Consider the following 22448-nt stretch of genomic DNA (forward strand, 5'->3'; position numbering starts at 1 on the left):
ACTGGGCACACACTGGTTGAATCAACATTGTTTCCACATCCATTCTAGGCTTTTTCCCTGGAGCCACATGGGCAAAACAGGTCTACTACGTCCATTGGCCTTATTAAAAAGAATCCAGGGGGAATTTGCCCCCACAAGGAATTTTGCATCTACAAGTTACAGTGCCTTCAGAAAGTAATCAGACCTCTTGACTTTTTACAAATGTTGTTGTGTTACAAAGTGGTATTAAAATGGATTTAATTGTAAAAAAAATTGTCAACGACTTACACAAAATATTCAGTAAGGTTATTAATTACACTTAGAGTGGTGTATCAATAGACCCAGTCACTACAAAGATACAGGCGTCCTTCCTAACTCAGTTGCCGGAGAGGAAGGAAACCGCTCAGAGATTTCACCATGATGCCAATAGTAACTTTGAAACAGTTAGAGATTAATGGCTGTGATGGATCAACAACATTGTAGGTACTCCACAATACCAACCTAAATGAGTCAAAAGAAGGAAGCCTGTACAGAATAACAACATTTTAAAACATGCTTCTGTTTGCAATAAGGTACTAAAGTAAAACTGCAAAAAATGTGGCAATGAAATTAACTTTACAAAGTGTTATGTTTGGGGCAATGCAACACAACACATCACTGAGTACCACTCTTCATATGTTCAAGCATGGTGGTGGCTGCATCATGTATTCTTGTCATCGCCAAGGACAAGGGAGTTTTTATGATAAAAATACAAGTAATAGAGCTAAACACAGGCAAAATCCTAGAGGAAAACCTGATTCAGTCTGCTTTCCAACAGACACTGGGAGACAAATTCACTTTTCCGCAGGACAATAACACAAGGCCAAATATACACTGGAGTTGCTTAGCAAGACAACATTGAATGTTCCTGTGTGGCCTAGTTACAATTTTGACTTAAATCGGCATGAAAATCTATGGCAAGACTTGAAAATGTCTATCTAGCAATGATCAACAACCAACTTGACAGAGCTTGAAGAATTTTGTGCAGAATAAAGAATAATGTGCAAATATTGTAAAATCCAGGTGTGCAAAACTCTTAGAGACTTACCCAGAAAGACTCACAGCTGTAATCTCTGCCAAAGGTGATTCTAACTTGTATTGACTCAGGGGGTTGAATACTTATGTAATCAAGATATTAGTGTTTTATCTTTCATAATTGTTTTACAAATGTTCTTCTATTTTGACCTCACCATGCTCAACTTATGTGACTTGTTTTTTATATCTGAACTTATTCAGGCTTGCCATAACAAATACTTATTGACTCAAGACATTTCAGCTTTTCATTTTGAATGAATTTGCTAAAATTTCTAAAAACATAATTCCACTATGACATTATACAGTATTGTGAGTAGGCCAGTGACACAAAATCTCAATTTAGTCTATTTTAAATCCAGGCTGTAACACAACAAAATGTGGAAAAGGGGTGTGAATGTTCTGAGGGCACTGTACATGCTAGATATAGACTTTCTCTGTATATAGGCAGACAGAGAAAATAGACAGCAGTGAGGGATGTCAGTCAGGAATACTTGAGCTAGAAATGTCAGCGTTGGGGAGTAATATGAGAGATAGAGACAGAGAGAGAGAGAGAGAGATAGAGAGGGCGGACAGCTCCAACTCACTGATTGACAGAGACAGGCTTCTAGGCCTACACCAACAGCTGAGTCTAAGAATGGTGGATGGGCGGGTGTGGATACAGTACACAGGTTATAGATATAAATAGAAGACACATGGAGGAGACCTAGTTATTTATAATGTTACTGACATTTACAGTAGAGAGTTAAAGCAAACAACATTAAATTGTGGAACTGTGGGCCAACCAATTCAACTGGGACAGTATTTGGGAGCTCTAGCGCTTACTATAATCAAATATCGTTGCACAACTTCACACTGCTCATAATGAGTTGAAAGATGTTATAAACAAAGTGCGTACTCGGCATTAATGTAGTCTTTTTTGGAATGCACTCAAATACCACAATAATCACATTAACACAGTAACACACAATCACATTAACAGTAGGGTACTTGCTGATTCACTCAATACATTCTGTAACCCCTAAAAACGTTGTAAAGGTAATGTGACACCCGCAACGGAGGGATATACCAAAGGCGAGAACATATGTCCCACTCTGTCGGTGTCGATGAAAGGGTGAAGGGGTGGAGTGAGACAGGAGCTGAGGGGATGTGGGACAGAGGAATCTCTAACTTCAGCTCTAACAGTTGGACTTTACGGTTTACTGTATGAGCACAAGGACAACAAACACGCCATTGTGGATGAGCACATTTTTTAATGCTGCATGAGCAAGAGGTGGGCAGTTACCTCAGCAATAACAGGAAGAACAGTGGCAACACGTGGAAGTAAGTCCAAAGTGGAAACCTAGTCAAGGTCAGACAAGGCAGGATTCAAATATTCTTCAACTGTGGAAAACTGCAAGATATTGAATAACAAATTAAGTGCAACATTTGTGGAAATGGAATGTACCAACTGTGTTGGATACAGGAGGTGAACAACTGGATTTGTGCACATTCAAATAAATGAGCTTCTGAAAGTCAGAACACCTGCCACTTTATTTAAGACATCTACACATGAAGAGTTGAATGTCAAAAACTTGCAGAAGATTGCATCTCGATTGAATTACCAAACCTTTGGATTGATTCAATGAAAAGTGATTTACACCAACTGAAGGTATTGGTTTTGGATTATAACATGCAGGATTGGTCAGTCACACAGGCATAGTAAGCAATACAGAAACAACAACCTACAGGATCATTGGATACACACATGAACTATAGGGTGTAGTTGTAAAGCCAGAGGAAGAGATAAAAGCTTCATTATTGTTTCAGTTGAGACTAGATTTAGTCCCTTGAGATGTTTCTCAATACCATTCTGGTGGTCTTGACTGACCTGGCAGCCAGACTCATGGGAAGTGCCAATTTCCGCCGCCATTTTCACCTGTTGTTGTCATGCCTGATCGTGTTTGGACCTGCCCTGAGCATGTGGGTCTCCCAACACAGCATCTTTGCCAAAAGGACAAATTTTCTTTACAGGTGAGAACTAAGATGGGCCCAAATAACAATGCATGATTGTCTTATTGTTTGTTTCAAGGTCTTTTTCTAAAGTACAGCGCCTTCAGAAAGTATTCACACCACCTGACTTTTTACATATTTTGTTGTGTTAGTCAGAATTTTGAGATTTTGTGACACTGGCCTAAACACAATACCCCATCATTTCAAAGTAGAATTATGTTTTTAGAAATGTTTACAAATTAATTAAAAATGAAAAGCTGAAATGTCTTGAGTCAATAAGTATTCAACCCTCTGTTATGGCAAGCCTAAATAAGTTCTGGAGTAAAAATGTGCTTAATTAACAAGTCACATAATAAGTTGCATGGACTCAATCTGTGTGCAATAATAGTGTTTAACATGATTTTTGAATGACTACCTAATCTCTGGACCCCACACATACAATTATTTGTAAAGGTCCCTTAGTCGAGCAGTGAATTTCAAACACAGATTCAACCACAAAGACCAAGGTGGTTTTCAAATGCCTCGCAAAGAAGGGCACCTACTGGTAGATGGTGAAGAAAAAAAAGCAGACATTGAATATCCCTTTGAGCATTGTGAAGTTATTAATTACACATTGGATGGTGTATCAATACACCCAGTCACTACAAAGATACAGGCGCCTTCCTAACTCAGTTGCAGAAGAGGAAGGAAACTGCAGGGATTTCACCATGAGGCCAATGGTAACTTTAAAATAGTTAGTTAGTTTAATGGCTGTGAAAGGCGAAAACTGTGGATGGATCAACAACATTGTAATTGATCCACAATACTAACCTAAATGACAGAGTGAAAAGAAGGAAGCCTGTACATAATAACAATATTCCAAAACATGCCTGCCAGTTAATTAAAACTATGTTCCAACCATCTTGTCATTTCTTTACCATTCAGAGCATTCCTGCGCTCAGGCTGGGGATGGACCTGCATCTTCGTCGGCTCCTTTGTCTTCCTCCTTTCCTTCTCAGTGCGCAGATCCCTCATTCTCTCACTGCGACACCTGTCCAGGCTGGTGGTGGCAGGCGTGCTGTGGGTGGGGTTCCGAAAGCTTCTGGATGTCCTTGAGAATGCCACAGGGAGCTGCTACGAGCCCCTCAGCGCTGTAGATGGCCAGCCCACGGTGGACGGCCAGCCCTTCCTACTACTTCGGGAGGGGGCGAGCAAACAGTTGTGTGTGGGAAACGGCATGCTGTGGCGTGGCTATGAGGTCTCTGAGGACATCTTCTTGCTGTGTCTGTGCTGCCTGCTGGTGGCAGAGGAGACGGCCGTGTTCGGGCCCTACCTGACTCTGGGTGGGCCCTCGGGGGCCCCACTGCGCCTGCTCTTCCTGTTCTGTGTCACCCTGCTAGGCCTCTGGATGTTCTTGCTTCTCTGCCTGCTGGCTTACTTCCCCGCATTCCCCACACAGATCTTAGGAGGGGCTCTGGGCTGTCTTAGTTGGAGGGGCCTGTATCAGGGCTGGTACCGCCTGGGCCCCAGCTGGTACTGTCCTGGACGACCAGGGGTGGGACTCTTCACCAAGAAGGAAGGGGGGAAGCCTGAGTGAAAGAATGAGAGGAATGGTTTTAGGCATAAACACACCTCATTAAACTTAGACACGGAGCTAATGAATGTGCTGTCTTTTTCAGGACAGAATTAGGGGCTAATTAAACCCTCTACAGAATTTTAAGTCATTTTTAACTGCTGTCAAATAGCATCCAGTTATTGAACTTGATAAGAAATATTTGTTTGTGAACTTGTCTACAAGCAGTTTTATGATAAATAAAATTCTTCATACAATTGGATGGCTGCCTTTCAGACCTCAGGTGCCATCATTTTGCAAATGTACATGCATATCAATATGGTATTAACTAGGCCTCGAACACATTTTTACAGTGAGTCTGACCATACAACATTCATTACATAATGCTGTATCGTTTTGATTATGCATCTTTGACAGTGCAGGACATGTAGTTGAAGTCGGAAGTTTACATACACTTAGGTTGGAGTCATTAAAACTCGTTTTTCAACCACTCCACAAATTTCTTGTTAACAAACTATAGTTTTGGCAAGTCGGTTAGGACATCTACTTTGTGCATGACACAAGTCATTTTTCCAACAATTGTTTACAGACAGATTATTTCACTGTATCACAATTCCAGTAGGTCAGAAGTTTACATACACTAAGTCGACTGTGCCTTAAAACAGCTTGGAAAATTCCAGAAAATGATGTCATGGCTTTAGAAGCTTCTGATAGGCTAATTGACATCATTTGAGTCAATTGGAGGTGTACCTGTGGATGTATTTCAAGGCCTACCTTCCAACTCAGTGCCTCTTCGCTTGACATCATGGGAAAATCTAAAGAAATCAGCCAAGACCTTAGAAAGAAAATTGTAGACCTCCACAAGTCTGGTTCATCCTTGGGAGCAATGTCCAAATGCCCGAAGGTACCACGTTCACCTGTACAAACAATAGTATGCAAGTATAAACACCATGGGACCAGGCAGCCGTCATATCGCTCAGGAAGGATACGTGTTCGGTCTCCTAGAGATGAACGTACTTTGGTGCGTAAAGTGCAAATCAATACCAGAACAGCAAAGGACCATGTGAAGATGCTGGAGGAAACAACTACAAAAGTATTTATATCCACAGTCAAATGAGTCCTATATCAACATAACCTGAAAGGCCGCTCAGCAAGGAAGATGCCACTGCTCCAAAACCGGCATAAAAAAAGCCAGACTACGGTTTGCAACTGCACATGGGAACAAAGATCGTACTTTTTTGGAGAAATGTCCTCTGGTCTGATGAAACAAAAATAGAACTGTTTGGCCATACTATCGTTATGTTTGTAGGAAAAAGGGGGAGGCTTGCAAGCCGAAGAACACCATCCCAACCGTGAAGCACAGGGATGGCAGAATCATGTTGTGGGGGTGCTTGGCTGCAGGAGGGACTGGTGCACTTCACAAAATAGATGGCTATATGAGGTAGGAAAATTATGTGGAGATATTGAAGCAACACCTCAAGACATCAGTCAGGAAGTTAAAGCTTGGTCGCAAATGGGTCTTCCAAATGGACAATGACCCCAAGCATACCTCCAAATTTGTGGCAAAATGGCTTAAGGACAACAAAGTCAAGGTATTGGAATGTCCATCACAAAGCCCTGACCTCAATCCTATAGAAAATGTGTAGGCAGAACTGAAAAAGTGTGTGTGAGCAAGGAGGCCTACAAACCTGACTCCGTTACACCAGCTCTGTCAGGAGGAATGGGCCAAAATTCACCCAACTTATTGTGGGAAGCTTGTGGAAGACTACCCAAAACATTTGACCCAAGTTAAACAATTTAAAGGCAATGCTACCAAATACTAATTGAGTGTATGTAAACTTCTGACCCACTGGGAATGTGATGAAAGAAATAAAAGCTGAAATAAATCATTCTCTCTATTATTCTGACATTTCATTCTTAAAATAAAAGTGGTGATCCTAACTGACCTAAGACAGGGAATTTTTACAAAGATGAAATGTTGGGAATTGTGAAAAACTGAGTTTAAATGTATTTGGCTAAGGTGTATGTAAACGTCCGACTTCAACTGTAGGTAAGGAAAATAAATGAATTGTGATTTTATTCAAACCAGACCAAATGTGTTGAATGAAAATGTTAAACTTTGCATAAGCACCACTTTTCCGTGTCAAATTATAATTGGAAAACACATAGTTTACTACTGTACTTAAACATAACTTCAACATCTTGTTTTTTCCCCTCCAAGTCAGCTTTAATAATACAATTATTCCAAAAGCTACAGGCACAAAAAAAGCAGAAACGAATTACAAGTCTAAGACAAATAGACATGGTGATATAACATGAAAATGACAGGTAAAGGTTATTTTTTTAAGAACCCCACAGATTAAGCTAAAGTAAAGGTGTGATGCAAGATTTTGAAATACAAGCTTAAATGTAAGTTTCTCATTTTTGAAAAATAGACTTACACCAACATTTCTTTACATTTTCTTTCTGAAGACAAGATGGTACCCAAAATAGTGTGAAATACAAACAAAGTGTCTGGGAGATGACGAACATTGATTACTTGATATAATCAAATTTAAATGGAAGAATCAAGTTTCGTCTAAAAAAAAATATTTTAAAAAAAATCAAATAATTATAATAATCTAGAGACAGAAAAAAATAGGCAAAAAACAAAGACAGAAGGACATGGACAATATATACAAATGGCCAATAATGTAGCTCAGAAACATAATGTGTCTCTACTGGTGATTCTTTTTTTTAAACAACGCTGACATTTTCTGTGACTGCTCTTTTGGAGAAAATACACTTCATACTAAATTCATAGGACAAGTTAAAACAGATCAGGAAGTGGAAAAGTGAGGGATTTTTGAAGTGATGGTATCCAGTGGCTGCCAGTGACAGTTCATTAGTGAATCATAGAGCTCCTCACTCCTCTCCATGTATTCTTTGTTCAGTGCATCCACATCCAGGTGAGGATTGGGTTCTGGCAGAGAAGAGAGGGGAATGAAGAAGAGTAAAAAAGTCAAGAAACCAAGGGATTTGAATGCAACCGAGTCAGGCAATAGTAACAATACATTTAAAAGGAAGAACAAGAAAGACCTTATATCTGCAGCACATTGCATTTTCCTTTAGTGCATGTGAAAGTATAGTGAAGAGTTACCTTCTGCTGCCTCTTCTTCAGGCTCATCTGTGGACTCCTGTGTTTGCTAATGTGAAAAACAAGACAACATATATTAATCATTGTAAACACCTGTTAGCATGAAAACCATTTTTAGACAGATTTCATTAGATTAAGGGACAGGTTATGGGAAATTATGAGGAAAGATCCCAGGAGCTTGTAAGGAAGCCTTACATCTGAGGAAGTCTGCATGTCTGTGGGCATGGGGGGCATGCCGATGGGAGGTGGGGGTCCCATCATCCCATGGGGGCCTGGAGGGGGGTACCCCCCGTAGGGACCGTACCCACCATAGTTGTAGCTGTTGTACTGGTCATAGCCCCACTGAGGGTAGTAGTTCTGGTTGGGTTGTTGATAGTATGGCTGTTGGTAATTGTTGTGGTAGGAGTTGTGGTTCTGGTTGTTATAGCTGTTCATTTTATGGCTAAAAAGTAAGGAAACAGGAAAAATGTATGTTGGGTGCAGTGGATGTTAAGTTAGGAGGACAATCACACATAGTATATCGACTTTCAACAAAGACAGACCAGCATGACACTAATCGACCCTAATACAGTATAATGTATACACTTATTTCAGAAGATTAGAACCATACCTCTTGTTCACAGCTATGCTGATCCTGATTGGTTTCGTCCCCAGGCCTGAAGCATTCTGACACTCATCGATGGCTTTCTTCTGTTCATTCTCATCTTCAAACTTGATGAAGCCATAACCTCTGCGAGAGCAAGCAAAATGCTAAAACCCTGAGCACACATTCTGTCCGAACTCGCCGTATCATGCTAATCAAATACGTAATTAATTCGAAAAACAAAAATGGTATGGTAGAACTGAAACTTGTTGTTTTACTTTTAATATGAAGTAGCATCACTTCAATTGTGAGTTGCTCTTGCTTACCCTACATGGGGAAAACAATAGTTTTAGCATAAATGTCAGAAACAAACTTTTCCAGTATTTTGGGGGAAATATACCAGTGGTAAACAGTGGTGAAGATACCCAACACACTAGTATAAATACACACACAATCCAATGTAATAAGAATCTATTGTTAAAACGTCATGAGCTTTTACAAAGAATTTAAATGTAATGAAATGTCAGATTAATTGAAATTGTGTTCAAAAGCAGGTGGTGCATAACTAGCCTCACCAAATAACATGAATGTATAAGTCTGTTCAGCACACATACCTGGAGTTACCATACTGATCAGAGACCACTTTGCCTCCTTTGCAGGAAGGGTACTTCTTCAAGAAGAACTGATGAAGCTGGTAGTCGTCCACCTCTGAAGACAGATCTCCCACAAAAACGGAAAATTCCGGGCTGAGGTTGCATAAAAGACAGACACAGAGAGAGGGATTACGAAGGTGAACCAACACCATACCATCTAGCGGTTTCTTTCGCACAATCTTTTTTTCTGGAGATAGAAAATATCACACAGAACAGTGTACATGATAAACAAGTTACTGTGGGTTCCAACAACAGAATCATGCATCAAATGAGGAAGAAAGTAAAACAGCTTACCCAGCCTCTGGCCGTTTCCCGTAAGTTGCATAGTTTAACTTAAACTTTCTGGGCTGTACAGGAAGAAAGAACAAGCAGTCAAGCACCTTCAAAGACAAACGCGTGTAGTAAGGACATATATTGCTGGAAAATAAAGAGTATATTATTAGAGAATAACATTTTATTTGGTTTACATACCTCCACCACCCAGAACAGGCTTTATTCCATTCGTCAGTTAGTTCCTAACAGAGTTTATTCACCAGCTTTAAACAAAGTCAACTTACAAACAGCCTCAACCACCTTCATCAGGAAGAATACGGAGCTCAGTAACTTTGCAGTAATGTAAATCTGAGATACTGTATTCCGTTCCATCAACCTCAAATTAAGGTGGAGGCCAATGCTAGCGAAGCTCCGCTATCAACAACACATTTGAAACTAAAACTAGAGGGTGGTTGTCCGCTAACACATCATCAGTAAGTTGTTCAAATGAACTTTAGAAATGTCAAGCTTATGATGAGTGCTCACCGGATTTGATCCAGGAACTAGCTTCCCATTCAGTTGGTGAACGCATCGGTCAACGCTGGTTTCGTCTGCCATTTCCACAAAGCAATAGCCCGCTGAACCACTGTAGAACAAGAGATTGTATTAGTGCCAACAGTGTGATACTACAACATTTTAGAAACTGGACAGAAACCCCCAATGTGGGGTAATAAATATTGCATTTTGGAATTACAGTATCAATTCACAGCTCTGTGGTAAGTAAACCAAGTACTTCCCTAAAATGACAACAGGAGGTTCTAGAACAACAGCCATTTAAGGTTAGGGTAGCCTGGCATTGTAGCTGATAGGGGTTCAATTACTCACTATGTATTTTAATTAATGACTGATTCTAATTTGGGAAAGTAGTTGCTTGATATATAGCCTAGATAAAATAGTGTGGACTATTTTCAAACAAGGAAACACATGCTAAACACATGGCATTACTTGACTACATTACACAGAGGTGTGATGAACATACCCTGTTACTCTGTGGGTAATGATCTTAACACCATACGCCGTCTCGCCCATAGTGCTGAAGGCTTGTTTGATGAAATTCTCATCCATGTATGGGTCCAGCTATGAAAAAGATTGCGTAGAGTTATCTGTCTGTAAGATATACACTTGCAAATATCCCATTCATATCCATGAAATATAAAGCTGGCTACAGTACAAGCCAGGAAATAGAGAATAGTGAGAGAAGGCCTAATTAGGTCAGGCATAATGTTAGCAGTGTGGTTAAAGTAAGGTTTAAAATGCTGCTATAATTATGACTTTGTGGCTGTGGTAACTAGTGACGACCAAACATTTGTTGAACGTAATTCAATTCGTCAGACACTTCCTTCACCATGGAGTGGAGTTTAGTCAGCTATGATAACTCGTGACAACCCAAATGTTTACCCAAATGTCTGCCTGGGCTCAGGAGTAGCTGTAAACACGTTAGATTATTACCAAAGACAGGTTTAGAAACTCTTGATATTATTAGGCGCTCTACTACTAGGCCCAGACAGGGCAGCGAGCTAGCTAAACTGTCGGGATTCGGGAACATTACTTTTGAGAAGTTCACACATTTTAATTCGGTAGCTAATACATCACTGGCTGTATCTCTTATCCTGTTTTTAAATGAACGTCCACATAACCATACATATTATACACTTCACAACAATTGGGGAACTTAGCTAGCTGACGTTAGCAAGCTAGATAACGTTACTGCTGTAGCTACCTAACGTTACTAGATAGCTAGTCTCCTGTAGCTAAAGTAGCTGGCTAAAACGTTTGCCTTCAGTCAGTTAGTAACAAGAGGATTAAAACAGAGCGAACGTACATCACCCATCCAAAGGCTTGTCATCCTGTTGAACATATTGGTGGTTTATTTTCGGGGGGTATCCTACAAACACGAATATGTAGCTACTAGTTAAGTTTTATAAATTGATAGCGCTTCCTCCCGAAAATGGTGCTACTGAAATCAAAGATGGTGAAGACCACGCCTCCGGAAATTCGGTAAGTTAAATAAATGGACTTGCAAGAATGGACACATCTTGAATTCATTTCCGCATTTGATTATGTAGGCGACTTCAAAATGATTGACTATAGATCAGTGTTAACAAAAACATAAAAGTCAGTGCCAGTGGTTTGGACATTATTTTCGCTAGGGGGCGATGTGGATTCTATCCGTCCTTCGAAAAAGTGTGACGATATTTTCTTTCAGCATTGATTATTCAGGAGGGCAACGGATACATTTTCCACCAATCATAATAACGGATGCTATTCCGCTTCCATGGTAACCTCCCAAATCTTTTGAACAAACCAATCACGACAGCGCATTTAGTAATTTAAAGAACGTTCGTCATTGGATGTTGAAATTTTAAACCTGAGCTGCGGCAGAAAGGAAAACGGTTCAGTGAAGTTTGTGAGTTGATTTTTTCCTTCCAGTAGTTCTAAAAGTACATATTTACGTGTGGAATTAATTTGGAGTAAGTAGCTCACGTTTGTTAACACCTACTTTTAGGTTTTGTTGCATGAAATGTAAATAATAAATGACGGAGAAAGCCAGCAAGTTTGCTGGCTAACGTTAGCCGTTCAATTATAGCGTCAGTGAATTCGTTTTCTAAGGTTAGCTAACGTGCACGTTTAGTTAACAAAATATACGCTTTTGTTAGTGTAATTTATAAACTACTTGGTTCTATTCTTGCAACGTTACCCTGTAGGGAGTCCCGAAAGGAAGATTCAGACATGGCTCAATTTGGATTCGACAACGATATTCACAGCATTCTGAAGCTGGATATGCCTATCACAAACGCGCCCATGGCGAGGTGGCAGAGAAAAGCCAGTTCGTCAATGTCGACCAGCTGTGCCAACACCAGCGCTCTATCACCTGGCAAATCCGGAAACCGATCTCTTAGTCTGTCCAAGACGCCCAGTAAAACACCAGGTGACTAGCTATTATTTTTGTTTTTCATGTTGAATCTTGCTCTACAGTACTTGCTTCTGTGTACGTAGGTAGTCTTTTTCAACTGTCTATGGGTGTGGCACTGTTACCAATCTGTTTCACCAAGGGTTCTATTACTAATCTGCCCTTCTCTCTTGCTCAGGTAAAAATGGAAAGACACAGTGCACACCTTCCAAGACAGGTGGTGACCGTTTCATTCCCACTAGAAACAACAAACAGATGGATGTGGCAAGCTTCCTGCTCTCAAAGGAAAATGAGCCCATGGACACAAACCCCTCAGCAGCAACATCAGTGAGTCTTTTCTCTAACATTTCCAATCACATTTGTTGGTATGTTGTATTGTAGCTAAACACAGGCAAATTTGTCATTGTAGGAGAACCAGAAAGCATGGTCTGTTACACTCAATGGATATGACATTGAGGAGGCAAAGATCTTGCATCTGGGAGGAAAACCCTTGAATGCTCCAGAAGGTAGGCCTACTGTTGGGAATGATTGTGACTTGATGTCAGTTGCTTGCTATCAGAATCTAGTGTCCAATTCTCTTTTCTTTGCAGGTTACCAGAACAACCTAAAAGTTCTCTACAGTCAGATTCCTACCCCAGTCTCCACCAAAAAGAACCGATACATACCATCAGTGCCTGACAGAATCTTAGATGCTCCTGAACTCCGAAATGATTTCTGTGAGTCCTGCCAATACAGTACTACAAATGTCTAATAACCTGTCTGGGGAACAGATACCGATTGACTTAACCTAGGGGTGTTGGTCAAAGATGCTCCGGAACGTCAAAATTTCGACAGTCTCCTAACACAGTAAATGTCCAGTAACCTACCTGGGAAGTAATCCTAGATGTGGGTGTAACGTGCGCCTGCCGTGATGCATAAATCACACTGTTTTACATTTTAGTCATTTAGCAGCTGCTCTTATCCAGAGGGGGGGTGGAGTTGTGTGATTACTTCAGATACTCTTTGAAGAGGTAGGGTTTTGGATGTTTTTGGAAGATGGACAGGGAAGCTGCTGTCCTAGCTTGAGGTGGAAGCTGCGCCGCTTCTGCTGTGATAGGGTCGTACTCTACGATGTTGTAGAGCATGAACTTCCAGGAGCGAGTCACTACTTTGCTGTTGGCAGAGAACGGGTGTTGTCCAAGGTCCGGCCAAGGTTTTTTGCGCTCTGGGGGGACACATTGTGGAGGTGACAACTGATGGTGAGGTAGGCCTTTCCCTGCAGGAAGAGCAGCTCCGTCCTGTCGAGGTTAAGCTTGAGGTGGTTGGCTGACATCCAAGCTGAGATATCTGCCAAGTTGATATGACGGAGCTGAGTGACTTGGTGTATAGAGAGAAGAGGTCCTAGATTTCAATGGGAGATTTGCACTAAGTGACTAATGGGCCACATCAAGTGTATCTTGTCCTTTTGTCTTCAAACTCATCTTAATTCACTCGGGGTGGAGATGAGCATTCTTTGACAATTTACTTTGTTAAAAAGCTCCATTTACCTCCGTCTGTTCACACAGATCTGAACCTACTTGACTGGAGCAGTCGGAACCTTCTAGCAGTTGCCCTTCACAACAGTGTTTATCTGTGGGACGCCACCCAGGGTGACATCGTCCTACTGATGAAGATGGAGCGGGAGGAGGACTACATCTGCTCTGTGTCATGGATCAAGGAGGGCAACTTCCTTGCCATTGGTACCAGTGACTGCAAAGTTCAGGTAAACTGTCTGCCGTGAACCTACCCAGCACTCATCTAACTGAATTTGGCTTCCAATGCAATTTTGTGGTGTTAAAGAATGATTTTAAGTCTTCTTTTTTTATATATATATATATATATATATATATATATATATATATATATATATATACATATCACCTGAATTTGTCTTTGTCCCTAGTTGTGGGATGTGGAGAACCAGAAGCGTCTACGCAGCATGGCCAGCCACACTGCCAGAGTTGGCAGCCTGAGTTGGAACAATCACATTCTTTCCAGGTAAAGATTCATGTCTGGGGGGAAAAAACAACTGTATGAATAGTCAGTCCCACTTAATGCTTTTGCTGTGATTTTGCTGTCCCAGACAATGTTCACGTTGTGTGCAAATTCTTAGATCGTAAATGATTGTGGTACGTCTTGGCTCGTTCAGTGTGACATGGGTCTGTTGCTTTGAGTACCGCTACATGCGGTCGTAGACCCCTCGACGTTCTAGCCGTGTCCAATTTTTTGGGGGGGGCTTTATCGTGCAGTGTGGCTTGTATTACGAGCCGATCCCAGCGACTGTTGACTAGGAACACTGCCGGTACAGAGTATGCACACAATATGATTATTGTGAATAGTCAGGTTATTGTAATAGTTCTATTTAAATGTTAAGCCTACATGCTGTGCAAGAACAATTTCCCTAATAGTCTTATTTTCGTGACACATTTGAATTCAGTCTACCTGATGGTGATTGTGCACTCATTATAATCCCAATCAAAATAATGTTCTACCACAGCGACCATGCTATTTTGAGGAAGCCTATTTGATTTATTTTATTTGAGAACTTTCTACAATGCATACTTTCAGTTTTTCTGAATTCAATATACTTGCGCATAAGCATAGTGAGGCCTGCACTGCTGGTGCTGGCACATGCTCAGATCAAATACACCACTGCAGTTGATGAAGCCTCGCATGCCAATCAGACTGTGACGCCAGAACTGAAGCAAATTGTACACCTGGACAGGTTGATAAAGATTTTAATTTGGTAACATCAGTGTGACGTGACAAAATGTAAAAGATGGAATCTCATGTACAGTCTGCCAAGGGCTTAAGTCAGTCCCTCCAGGATCTTTTTTTGTTATACTTCTGTCCAGAATGTTTTGATTTGGTGTTTTTATTAACCGTCTTATGATTTATTTTTTCCAGTGGCTCCAGATCTGGTCACATCCACCACCATGATGTAAGGGTAGCAGACCACCACATCTTCACCCTGTCCGGACACTCTCAGGAGGTGTGTGGGCTGGAGTGGTCCCCTGATGGAAGATACCTGGCCAGCGGTGGAAACGACAACCTTGTGTACGTGTGGCCAGGTGTGCAGGAGGGCAGCGGCCAAGGCAGCAATGCTGTTCACGGCTTCAATGAGCACCAAGGTGCAGTCAAGGTAAGCAAACATTTTTGAACTAAATGTAATTCTTGGTGCGACGTGCTAAACTACCATGTTTTATTGAAGGTTGGAGTTGGGATTGAATAAAAGGCCACAATTTGATGCACATTAAAGTCCACTCACTGTAAAGAGACATGCCCAACCGTAATGATTGTTTCTTACTGAAATTCCTCAGGCTTTGGCCTGGTGCCCATGGCAACCTAACATTCTTGCGTCTGGAGGGGGCACCAGTGACCGTCACATCCGCATCTGGAACGTCACCAGTGGCTCTTGCATCAGTGCCCTGGACACTCAGTCTCAGGTAACTGCACCCATCTTTTTTTTTTTTTTTTTTTTTTTTTAAATAAATTTTATCCCCTTTTCTCCCCAATTTTTCGTGGTATCCAATCGCTAGTAATTACTATCTTGTCTCATCGCTACAACTCCCGTACGGGCTCGGGAGAGACGAAGGTCGAAAGTCATGCGTCCTCCGAAGCACAACCCAACCAGCCGCACTGCTTCTTAACACAGCGCGCTTCCAACCCGGAAGCCAGCCGCACCAATGTGTCGGAGGAAACACCGTGCACCCGCCCCCCTCAGTTAGCGCGCACTGCGCCCGGCCCGCCACAGGAGTCGCTGGAGCGCGATGAGACAAGGATATCCCTACCGGCCAAACCCTCCCTAACCCGGACGACGCTAAGCCAATTGTGCGTCGCCCCACGGACCTCCCGGTCGCGGCCGGCTGCGACAGAGCCTGGGCGCGAACCCAGACTCTGGTGGCGCAGCATAGCACTGCGATGCAGTGCCCTAGACCACTGCGCCACCCGGGAGGCAACTGCACCCATCTTGATCCCTAGTGGGATTGTCTGAGTTCTGAAGTCTCATTCAATTTTGTGCTGGATGATATTACACCTCCAAGGCCCTGCTGCTCAGTCATAGCAGCATGAATATTTGCATACCGGTCACTTTTTAAATATGTTTACATTCCATAACTGCAATGCCATACGATCAGACATTGACTGGTGGTCAAATCTGCCTTACAGGTGTCCTCTTTGAAGTTTGCGCCAAACTACAAGGAATTGGTCTCCGGCCACGGATATGCCCACGACAACGTAGTCATCTGGAAGTATCCCTCCTTGACTAAAGTGGCAGAGCTCAATGGTGAGTGACTGGCCTGAAATTATTATGACTTATAATAACTTTACACAGAGCTGTTAAGTTTGTCATTGATGGATCAGTTGACAAGGACCATTTTTGTTGCCTGAAGCTATAAAAGCATCAAAGAGCCTGATGGATAATGTCCCTCACCCCAGTTTCCTTAACTGGGTAAACATAATCCTAATTTAAACTAAACTGTAGCATTAATTTGCTAAATGTCAATGCTGAAGCATTTTGGGCATGTACACCTCCCAATCCATCTCAATAATGATGCATGCTTAAAGATGTGCTATGCTGAAATCGCTCTGCCTTTTCTTGGTTCCTAAAATTCTATTAGTTTGTTTAATTTCAGTTTGACAAAACAAGCAGGTATAGTGTAAAGAATAATCTAAACTGCTGTGAAATCTCTTCCATAACCAAAAACTATATTTTGTTCAGCTTCATGAAGCTGGTGTACAAAATTGAAAGTAAAATAGCACATGTTTCGAACTGGAACCATTCTGGGGTCAAAGTTCAAAACTGAAATCTCAAACTTTTTAATTCTCCCCCCCCCCCCCCCAGGTCATGAGGGCAGGGTCTTGAACATTACCATGAGTCCAGACTGCTCGACTATCGCCACTGTAGCCGGTGATGAAACTGTCCGCCTCTGGAAGAGCTTTGAGCTGGATCCAGTCAAGAAGAAGGCCAAAGAGAGGATGGTGAAGTCCACCAGCAGCAGCATTCACCAATCTATCCGATAATTAACCTTTTATGTGTTGTGTGCTCAATTTAGTTATTGATCAACTCCTAATTCTTTACTAATGTACAAAATGTTTATTCACTGTAAAATAAAGATTGACACTTTTACATTTTCTTTGCGTTTGAATATTTTGCAGCCATGGCACTTGATTACAAATCTGATTTTCCACTTAAGAAAATCTTCAAGTATTATAACCTGGGTAGAATGTAGTGAAATACTGTTCGGGCCCTTGGTCATTGTGAAACTGAGGTTTCTTTCTTTTCTGAAACCCATACTAGTTTCTGCTTTTGATTCATATTTCCATGGTTAACATTATTTTGAAGTACAGTACTCCTGGGAGTTTATTGGTGATGCGCTAGTTGAAAGTGGTCTTATTCATAAATGGCTCTTTAATCAAGAATGGTGTTTTCTGAAGTGCTTGACTATTGATATTGTCCAGCCAGAAGGGGTGGGGTCTACGTCATGTACAGATATCACAATGCCTGGAAGTGTTAACAGCTCAGGAACAACAATCTTCTGAAACTAGCAGTGTGACCACAGTGAAGACTACCTGGAAAACCAGTGGGTGCTTTCCAGTAAGACATTCTGCAGAGTACAAGATTGTTGATCGGTAGGTTTCTGAGAAGCACTTCTGCAGGAATTAAGATATTCTAAAATTGTGTCCCAGCTAACCTCCGTCTAGCTAACTGTTCTAAACCTGGACAGAGGCCGGGATGGTGTTCTACAATAGTAAGCTTGTTGGCTGAATGCCTAAAATGAGGCATGTATGACTAATGTTCAGAACGCTTTGGTTTGATCTGCTCCTTTATGAAAGCCAAAAATGCAACACCCTTGACCCTGATGGTAAGGAAAAGATGGCAATGGCTGGGATGTGCCAGAACACCCAAAAGATGCATGGAGAACAATAAAAAGTGGCCTGACCTGGGGGAGCCTTATCAAGAATGCTACTGCAGACCAGATACAGGGCTCTAGCTCCACAATGAGAGTGCAGGCCAGGTAGCAGGCTGTTAGCCAGCCTGCCAACTTAGTGGAGTCTGCCACTAGCAGTCAGTGTAGTCAGCTCAGCTATCCCAATTGAGACTGTCTGCCTCGATCTAGGTTAGTCAAAACTAAACATGGCAGTGTTCGCTCTAGCAATCTCACTGGAATAAAGACCTCCATTCCTGTCATTATTGAAAGAGATTGTGACATCTCAAAATGGTGCTACTTAATGTTAGATCCCTCAGTTTCAAGACAGTTAGTCAATTAACTAATCACTGATCATAATCTTGATGTGATTGGCCTGACTGAAACATGGCTTAAGCCTGATGAATTTACTGTGTTAAATGAGGCCTCTCCTGGTTACACTAGTGACCATATCCCCCGTGTGTAACAGTATAGCTTCCGCCTCTACCTGGGCTCAAACCAGGGACCCTCTGTACACAGACAACAGTCACCCTCGAAGTATCGTTACCCATCGCTCCACAAAAGCCGTGGCCCTTGCAGAGCAAGGGGAACAACTACTTCAAGGTCTCAGAGCGAGTGACGTCACCGATTGAAACGCTATTAGCGCGCACCACCGCTAACTAGCTAGCCATTTCACATCGGTTACAAGCGCATCCAGCAAAGGCGGAGGTGTTGCTAACATTTACGATAGCAAATTTCTATTTACAAAAAAAAGACTTTTGAGCATCTAGTCATGAAATCTATGCAGCCTACTCAATCACCTTTTATAGCTACTGTTTACAGGCCTCCTGGGCCGTATACAGCGTTTCTCACTGAAATCCTATCGGATCGTGTAGTCATGGCAGATAATATTCTAATTTTTGGTGACTTTAATATTCACATGGAAAAGTCCAGAGACCCACTCCAAAAGGCTTTCAGAGCCATCATCGACTCAGTGGGTTTTGTCCATGTCTCCGGACCTACTCACTGCCACAGTCATACTCTGGACCTAGTTTTGTCCCGTGGAATAAATATTGTGGATCTTAATGTTTTTCCTCATAATCCTGGACTATCCGACCACCATTTTATTACGTTTGCAATCGCAACAAATAATCTGCTCAGACCCCAACCAAGGATCATCAAAAGCCATGCTATAAATTCTCGGACAACCCAAAGATTCCTAGATGCCCTTCCAGACTCCCTACACCTACCCAAGGACGTCAGAGTACAAAAATCGGTTAACCACCTAACTGAGGAACTAAATTTAACCTTGCATAATACCCTAGATGCAGTCACACCCCTAAAAACAAAAAACATTTGTCATAAGAAACTAGCTCCCTGGTATACAGAAAATACCAGAGCACTGAAGCAATCTTCCAGAAATATGGAACAGAAATGGCGCTACACCACTGCTCGATCATCCTATTTTTCCAACTTAATTGAGGGGAATAAGAACAATCAACATTTATTTTTTATACTGTCGCAAAGCTAAATAAAAAGCAGCATTCCCCAAGAGAGGATGGCTTTCACTTCAGCAGTGATAAATTCATTAACTTCTTTGACGAAAAGATCATGATCATAAGAAAGCAAATTACAGACTCCTCTTTAGATCTGCGTATTCCTCTGAAGCTCAGTTGTTCTGAATCTGCACAACACTGCCAGCACCTAGGGTCAAGGGAGACACTCAAGTTTTTTAAAACTATATCTCTTGACACATTGATGAAAATAGTCATGGCCTCTAAACCTTCAAGCTGCATACTGGACCCTATTCCAACTAAACTACTGAAGGAGCTTCTTCCTGTGCTTGGCCCTCCTATGTTGAACATAATAAACAGCTCCCTATCCACCGGATGTGTACCAAACTCACTAAAAGTGGCAGTAATAACACCTCTCTTGAAAAAGCCAAACCTTGACCCAGAAAATATAAAAAAACTATCGGCCTATATCGAATCTCCCATTCCTCATTTTTTGAAAAGCTGTTGCACAGCAACTCACTGCTTTGCTGAAGACAATGTATACGAAATGTTTCAGTCTGGTTTTAGACCCCATCATAACACTGAGTCTGCACTCGTGAAGGTGGTAAATTACCTTTTAACGGCATCAGACCAAGGCTCTGCATCTGTCGTCGTGCTCCTAGACCTTAGTGCTGCTTTTGATACCATCGATCACCACATTCTTTTGGAGAGGTTGGAAACCCAAATTGGTCTACATGGAGAAGTTCTGGCCTGGTTTAGATCTTATCTGTCGGAAAGATATCAGTTTGTCTCTGTGGATGGTTTGTCCTTAACTGTAAATTTCTGTGTTCCTCATGGCTCCGTTTTAGGACCACTATTGTTTTCACTATATATTTTACCTCTTGGTGATGTGGTTCGGAACCATAGTGTTAACTTTCCCTGCTATGCGGATGATACACAGCTGTACATTTCGATGAAACATGATGAAGCTCCAAATTTGCCCTCCCTGGAAGCCTGTGTTTCAGACATAAGAAGTGGATGGTGGCAATTTTTTTACTTTTAAACTCAAACAAAACAGAGATGCTAGTTCTTGGTCCCAAAAACAAACAGATCTTCTGTTGGATCTGACAATTAATCTTGATGGTTGTACAGTCGTCTCAAATAAAGCTGCGAAGCTTTTTTCCGTCTACATAACATTGCAAAAATTTGAAACTTCCTGTCCAAAAATGATGCAGAAAAATGTAAACATGCTTTTGTCACTTCTAGATCAGACTACTGCAATGCTCTACTTTCCGGCTACCCGAATAAAGCACTAAATAAACTTCAGTTAGTGCTAAACACGGCTGCTAGACTAGATCCCCAAAATGTGATCATATTACTCCAGTGCTAGCCTCTACACTGGCTTCCTGTTAAGGCTAGGGCTGATTTCAAGGTTTTACTGCTAACCTACAAAGCATTACATGGGCTTGCTCCTACCTATCTTTTCGATTTGGTCCTGCTGTACATACCTACACATACGCTACTGTCACAAGACACAGGCCTCCTTATTGTCCCTAGAATTTCTAAGCAAACAGCTGGATGCAAGGCTTTCTCCCTTAGAGCTCCATTTTTATGCAATGGTCTGCCTATCCATGTGAGAGATGCAGACTCGGTCTCGACCTTTATTAAGTCTTTATTGAAGACTCATCTCTTCAGTAGGTCCTATGATTGAGTGTAGTCTGGCCCAGGAGTGTGACGGTGAACGGAAAAGCATTGGAGCGATGAACCACCCTTGCTGTCTGCCTGGCCGGTTCCCCTCTCTACACTGGGATTCTCTGCCTCTAATCCTATTACGGGGGCTGAGTCACTGGCTTACTGGTGCTCTTTCATGCTGTCCCTAGGAGGGGTGCGTCACTTGAGTGGGTTGAGTCACTGACGGGATCTTTTGTCCGGGTTGGCGCCCCCCCGGGTTCGTGTCGTGGGGGAGATCTTCATGGGCTATACTCAGCCTTGTCTCAGGCTAGTAAGTTGGTGGTTTGAAGATATCGCTCTAGTGGTGTGGGGGCTGTGCTTTGTCAAAGTGGGTGGCGTTATATCCTGCCTGGTTGGCCCTGTCCGGGGGTATCGTCGGATGGGGCCACAGTGTCAGCCTCCAGTATTTATGCTGCAATAGTTTGTGTCGGGGGGCTAGGATCAGTCTGTTATATTTGGAGTATTTCTCCTGTCTTATCCGGTGTCCTGTGTGAATTTAAGTATGCTCCCTCTTAACTCTCTTTTCTCTCGGAGGACCCGAGCCCTAGGACCATGCCTCAGGACTACCTGGCCTGATGACTTCTTGCTGTCCCCAGTCCACCTGCTGCTGCTCCAGTTTCAACTGTTCTGCCTGTGGCTATGGAACCCTGACCTGTTCACCAGTGGTGCTACCTTGTCCCGGACCTGCTGTATTCGACTCTCTCTCTCTACCGCACCTGCTGTCTCTAACTCTGAATGATCGGCTATGAAAAGCCAACTGACATTTACTCCTGAGGTGCTGACCTGTTGCCCCCTCTACAACCACTGTGATTATAATTATTTTACCCTGCTGGTCATCTAAGAACATTTGAACATCTTGGCCATGTACTGTTATAATCTCCACCCGGCACAGCCAGAAGAGGACTGGCCACCCCTCAGAGCCTGGTTCCTCTCTAGGTTTCTTCCTAGGTTCCTGCCTTTCTATGGAGTTTTTCCTAGCCACCGTGCTTCTACATCTGCATTGTTTGGGGTTTTAGGCTGAGTTTCTGTATAGCACTTTGTGACATCGGCTGATGTATTCGATTGTGGATGCCTTATGTGCCTCAAGGTAAGTATGTTTAATGACTCAGCC

General features: G+C 42.2%; 3 protein-coding genes across 5 annotated transcripts; 2 read left to right on the top strand and 1 right to left on the bottom strand.

Annotated features, from left to right (window-relative positions):
- Positions 1-2141: 2141 nt before the first annotated feature.
- On the top strand, positions 2142-4856 carry LOC139559513 (fat storage-inducing transmembrane protein 1-like). 2 transcript variants are annotated; one of them, XM_071375584.1, is made up of 2 exons: positions 2142-3063; positions 3967-4856. In XM_071375584.1, exons 1-2 carry the CDS (start codon positions 2885-2887, stop codon positions 4616-4618), a joined length of 831 nt encoding a protein of 276 aa, XP_071231685.1. In that variant the 5' UTR covers positions 2142-2884; the 3' UTR covers positions 4619-4856. The 2 variants fall into 2 exon arrangements, with proteins under 2 accessions (XP_071231685.1, XP_071231686.1); XM_071375585.1 differs by having other exon boundaries at positions 2178-2373.
- A 2073-nt stretch (positions 4857-6929) lies between these two features.
- On the bottom strand, positions 6930-11270 carry LOC139559512 (tRNA selenocysteine 1-associated protein 1-like). The gene is made up of 9 exons (XM_071375583.1): positions 11101-11270; positions 10258-10355; positions 9765-9864; positions 9261-9313; positions 8928-9059; positions 8341-8460; positions 7926-8172; positions 7734-7779; positions 6930-7556 (listed from the first exon to the last, which is right to left on the bottom strand). Exons 1-9 carry the CDS (start codon positions 11134-11136, stop codon positions 7414-7416), a joined length of 975 nt encoding a protein of 324 aa, XP_071231684.1. The 5' UTR covers positions 11137-11270; the 3' UTR covers positions 6930-7413.
- Positions 11271-11556: 286 nt separating this feature from the next.
- On the top strand, positions 11557-17335 carry LOC139559511 (cell division cycle protein 20 homolog). 2 transcript variants are annotated; one of them, XM_071375581.1, is made up of 11 exons: positions 11557-11685; positions 11984-12207; positions 12368-12516; positions 12599-12695; positions 12780-12905; positions 13734-13930; positions 14111-14205; positions 15115-15349; positions 15528-15653; positions 16375-16492; positions 17051-17335. In XM_071375581.1, exons 2-11 carry the CDS (start codon positions 12009-12011, stop codon positions 17227-17229), a joined length of 1521 nt encoding a protein of 506 aa, XP_071231682.1. In that variant the 5' UTR covers positions 11557-11685; positions 11984-12008; the 3' UTR covers positions 17230-17335. The 2 variants fall into 2 exon arrangements, with proteins under 2 accessions (XP_071231682.1, XP_071231683.1); XM_071375582.1 differs by having other exon boundaries at positions 11635-11749.
- Positions 17336-22448: the final 5113 nt, after the last annotated feature.

This window comes from Salvelinus alpinus, chromosome 30 (genome assembly GCF_045679555.1).
Source record: "Salvelinus alpinus chromosome 30, SLU_Salpinus.1, whole genome shotgun sequence".
Taxonomy (NCBI): domain Eukaryota; kingdom Metazoa; phylum Chordata; class Actinopteri; order Salmoniformes; family Salmonidae; genus Salvelinus; species Salvelinus alpinus.

Coding starts and splice junctions, on each gene's coding strand:
- LOC139559511 (XM_071375581.1), top strand. CDS start 12,009: ATGGCTCAATTTGGATTCGACAACGATATTCACAGCATTCTGAAGCTG. Junction 12,906..13,733: donor TGAACTCCGAAATGATTTCT/GTGAGTCCTGCC, acceptor CTGTTCACACAG/ATCTGAACCTACTTGACTGG. Junction 16,493..17,050: donor TAAAGTGGCAGAGCTCAATG/GTGAGTGACTGG, acceptor CCCCCCCCCCAG/GTCATGAGGGCAGGGTCTTG.
- LOC139559512 (XM_071375583.1), bottom strand. CDS start 11,136: ATGTTCAACAGGATGACAAGCCTTTGGATGGGTGAT. Junction 8,461..8,927: donor GATCAGTATGGTAACTCCAG/GTATGTGTGCTG, acceptor TTGCTCTCGCAG/AGGTTATGGCTTCATCAAGT. Junction 7,557..7,733: donor TGAAGAAGAGGCAGCAGAAG/GTAACTCTTCAC, acceptor CTTCTCTGCCAG/AACCCAATCCTCACCTGGAT.
- LOC139559513 (XM_071375584.1), top strand. CDS start 2,885: ATGTTTCTCAATACCATTCTGGTGGTCTTGACTGACCTGGCAGCCAGA. Junction 3,064..3,966: donor AGGACAAATTTTCTTTACAG/GTGAGAACTAAG, acceptor TTTACCATTCAG/AGCATTCCTGCGCTCAGGCT.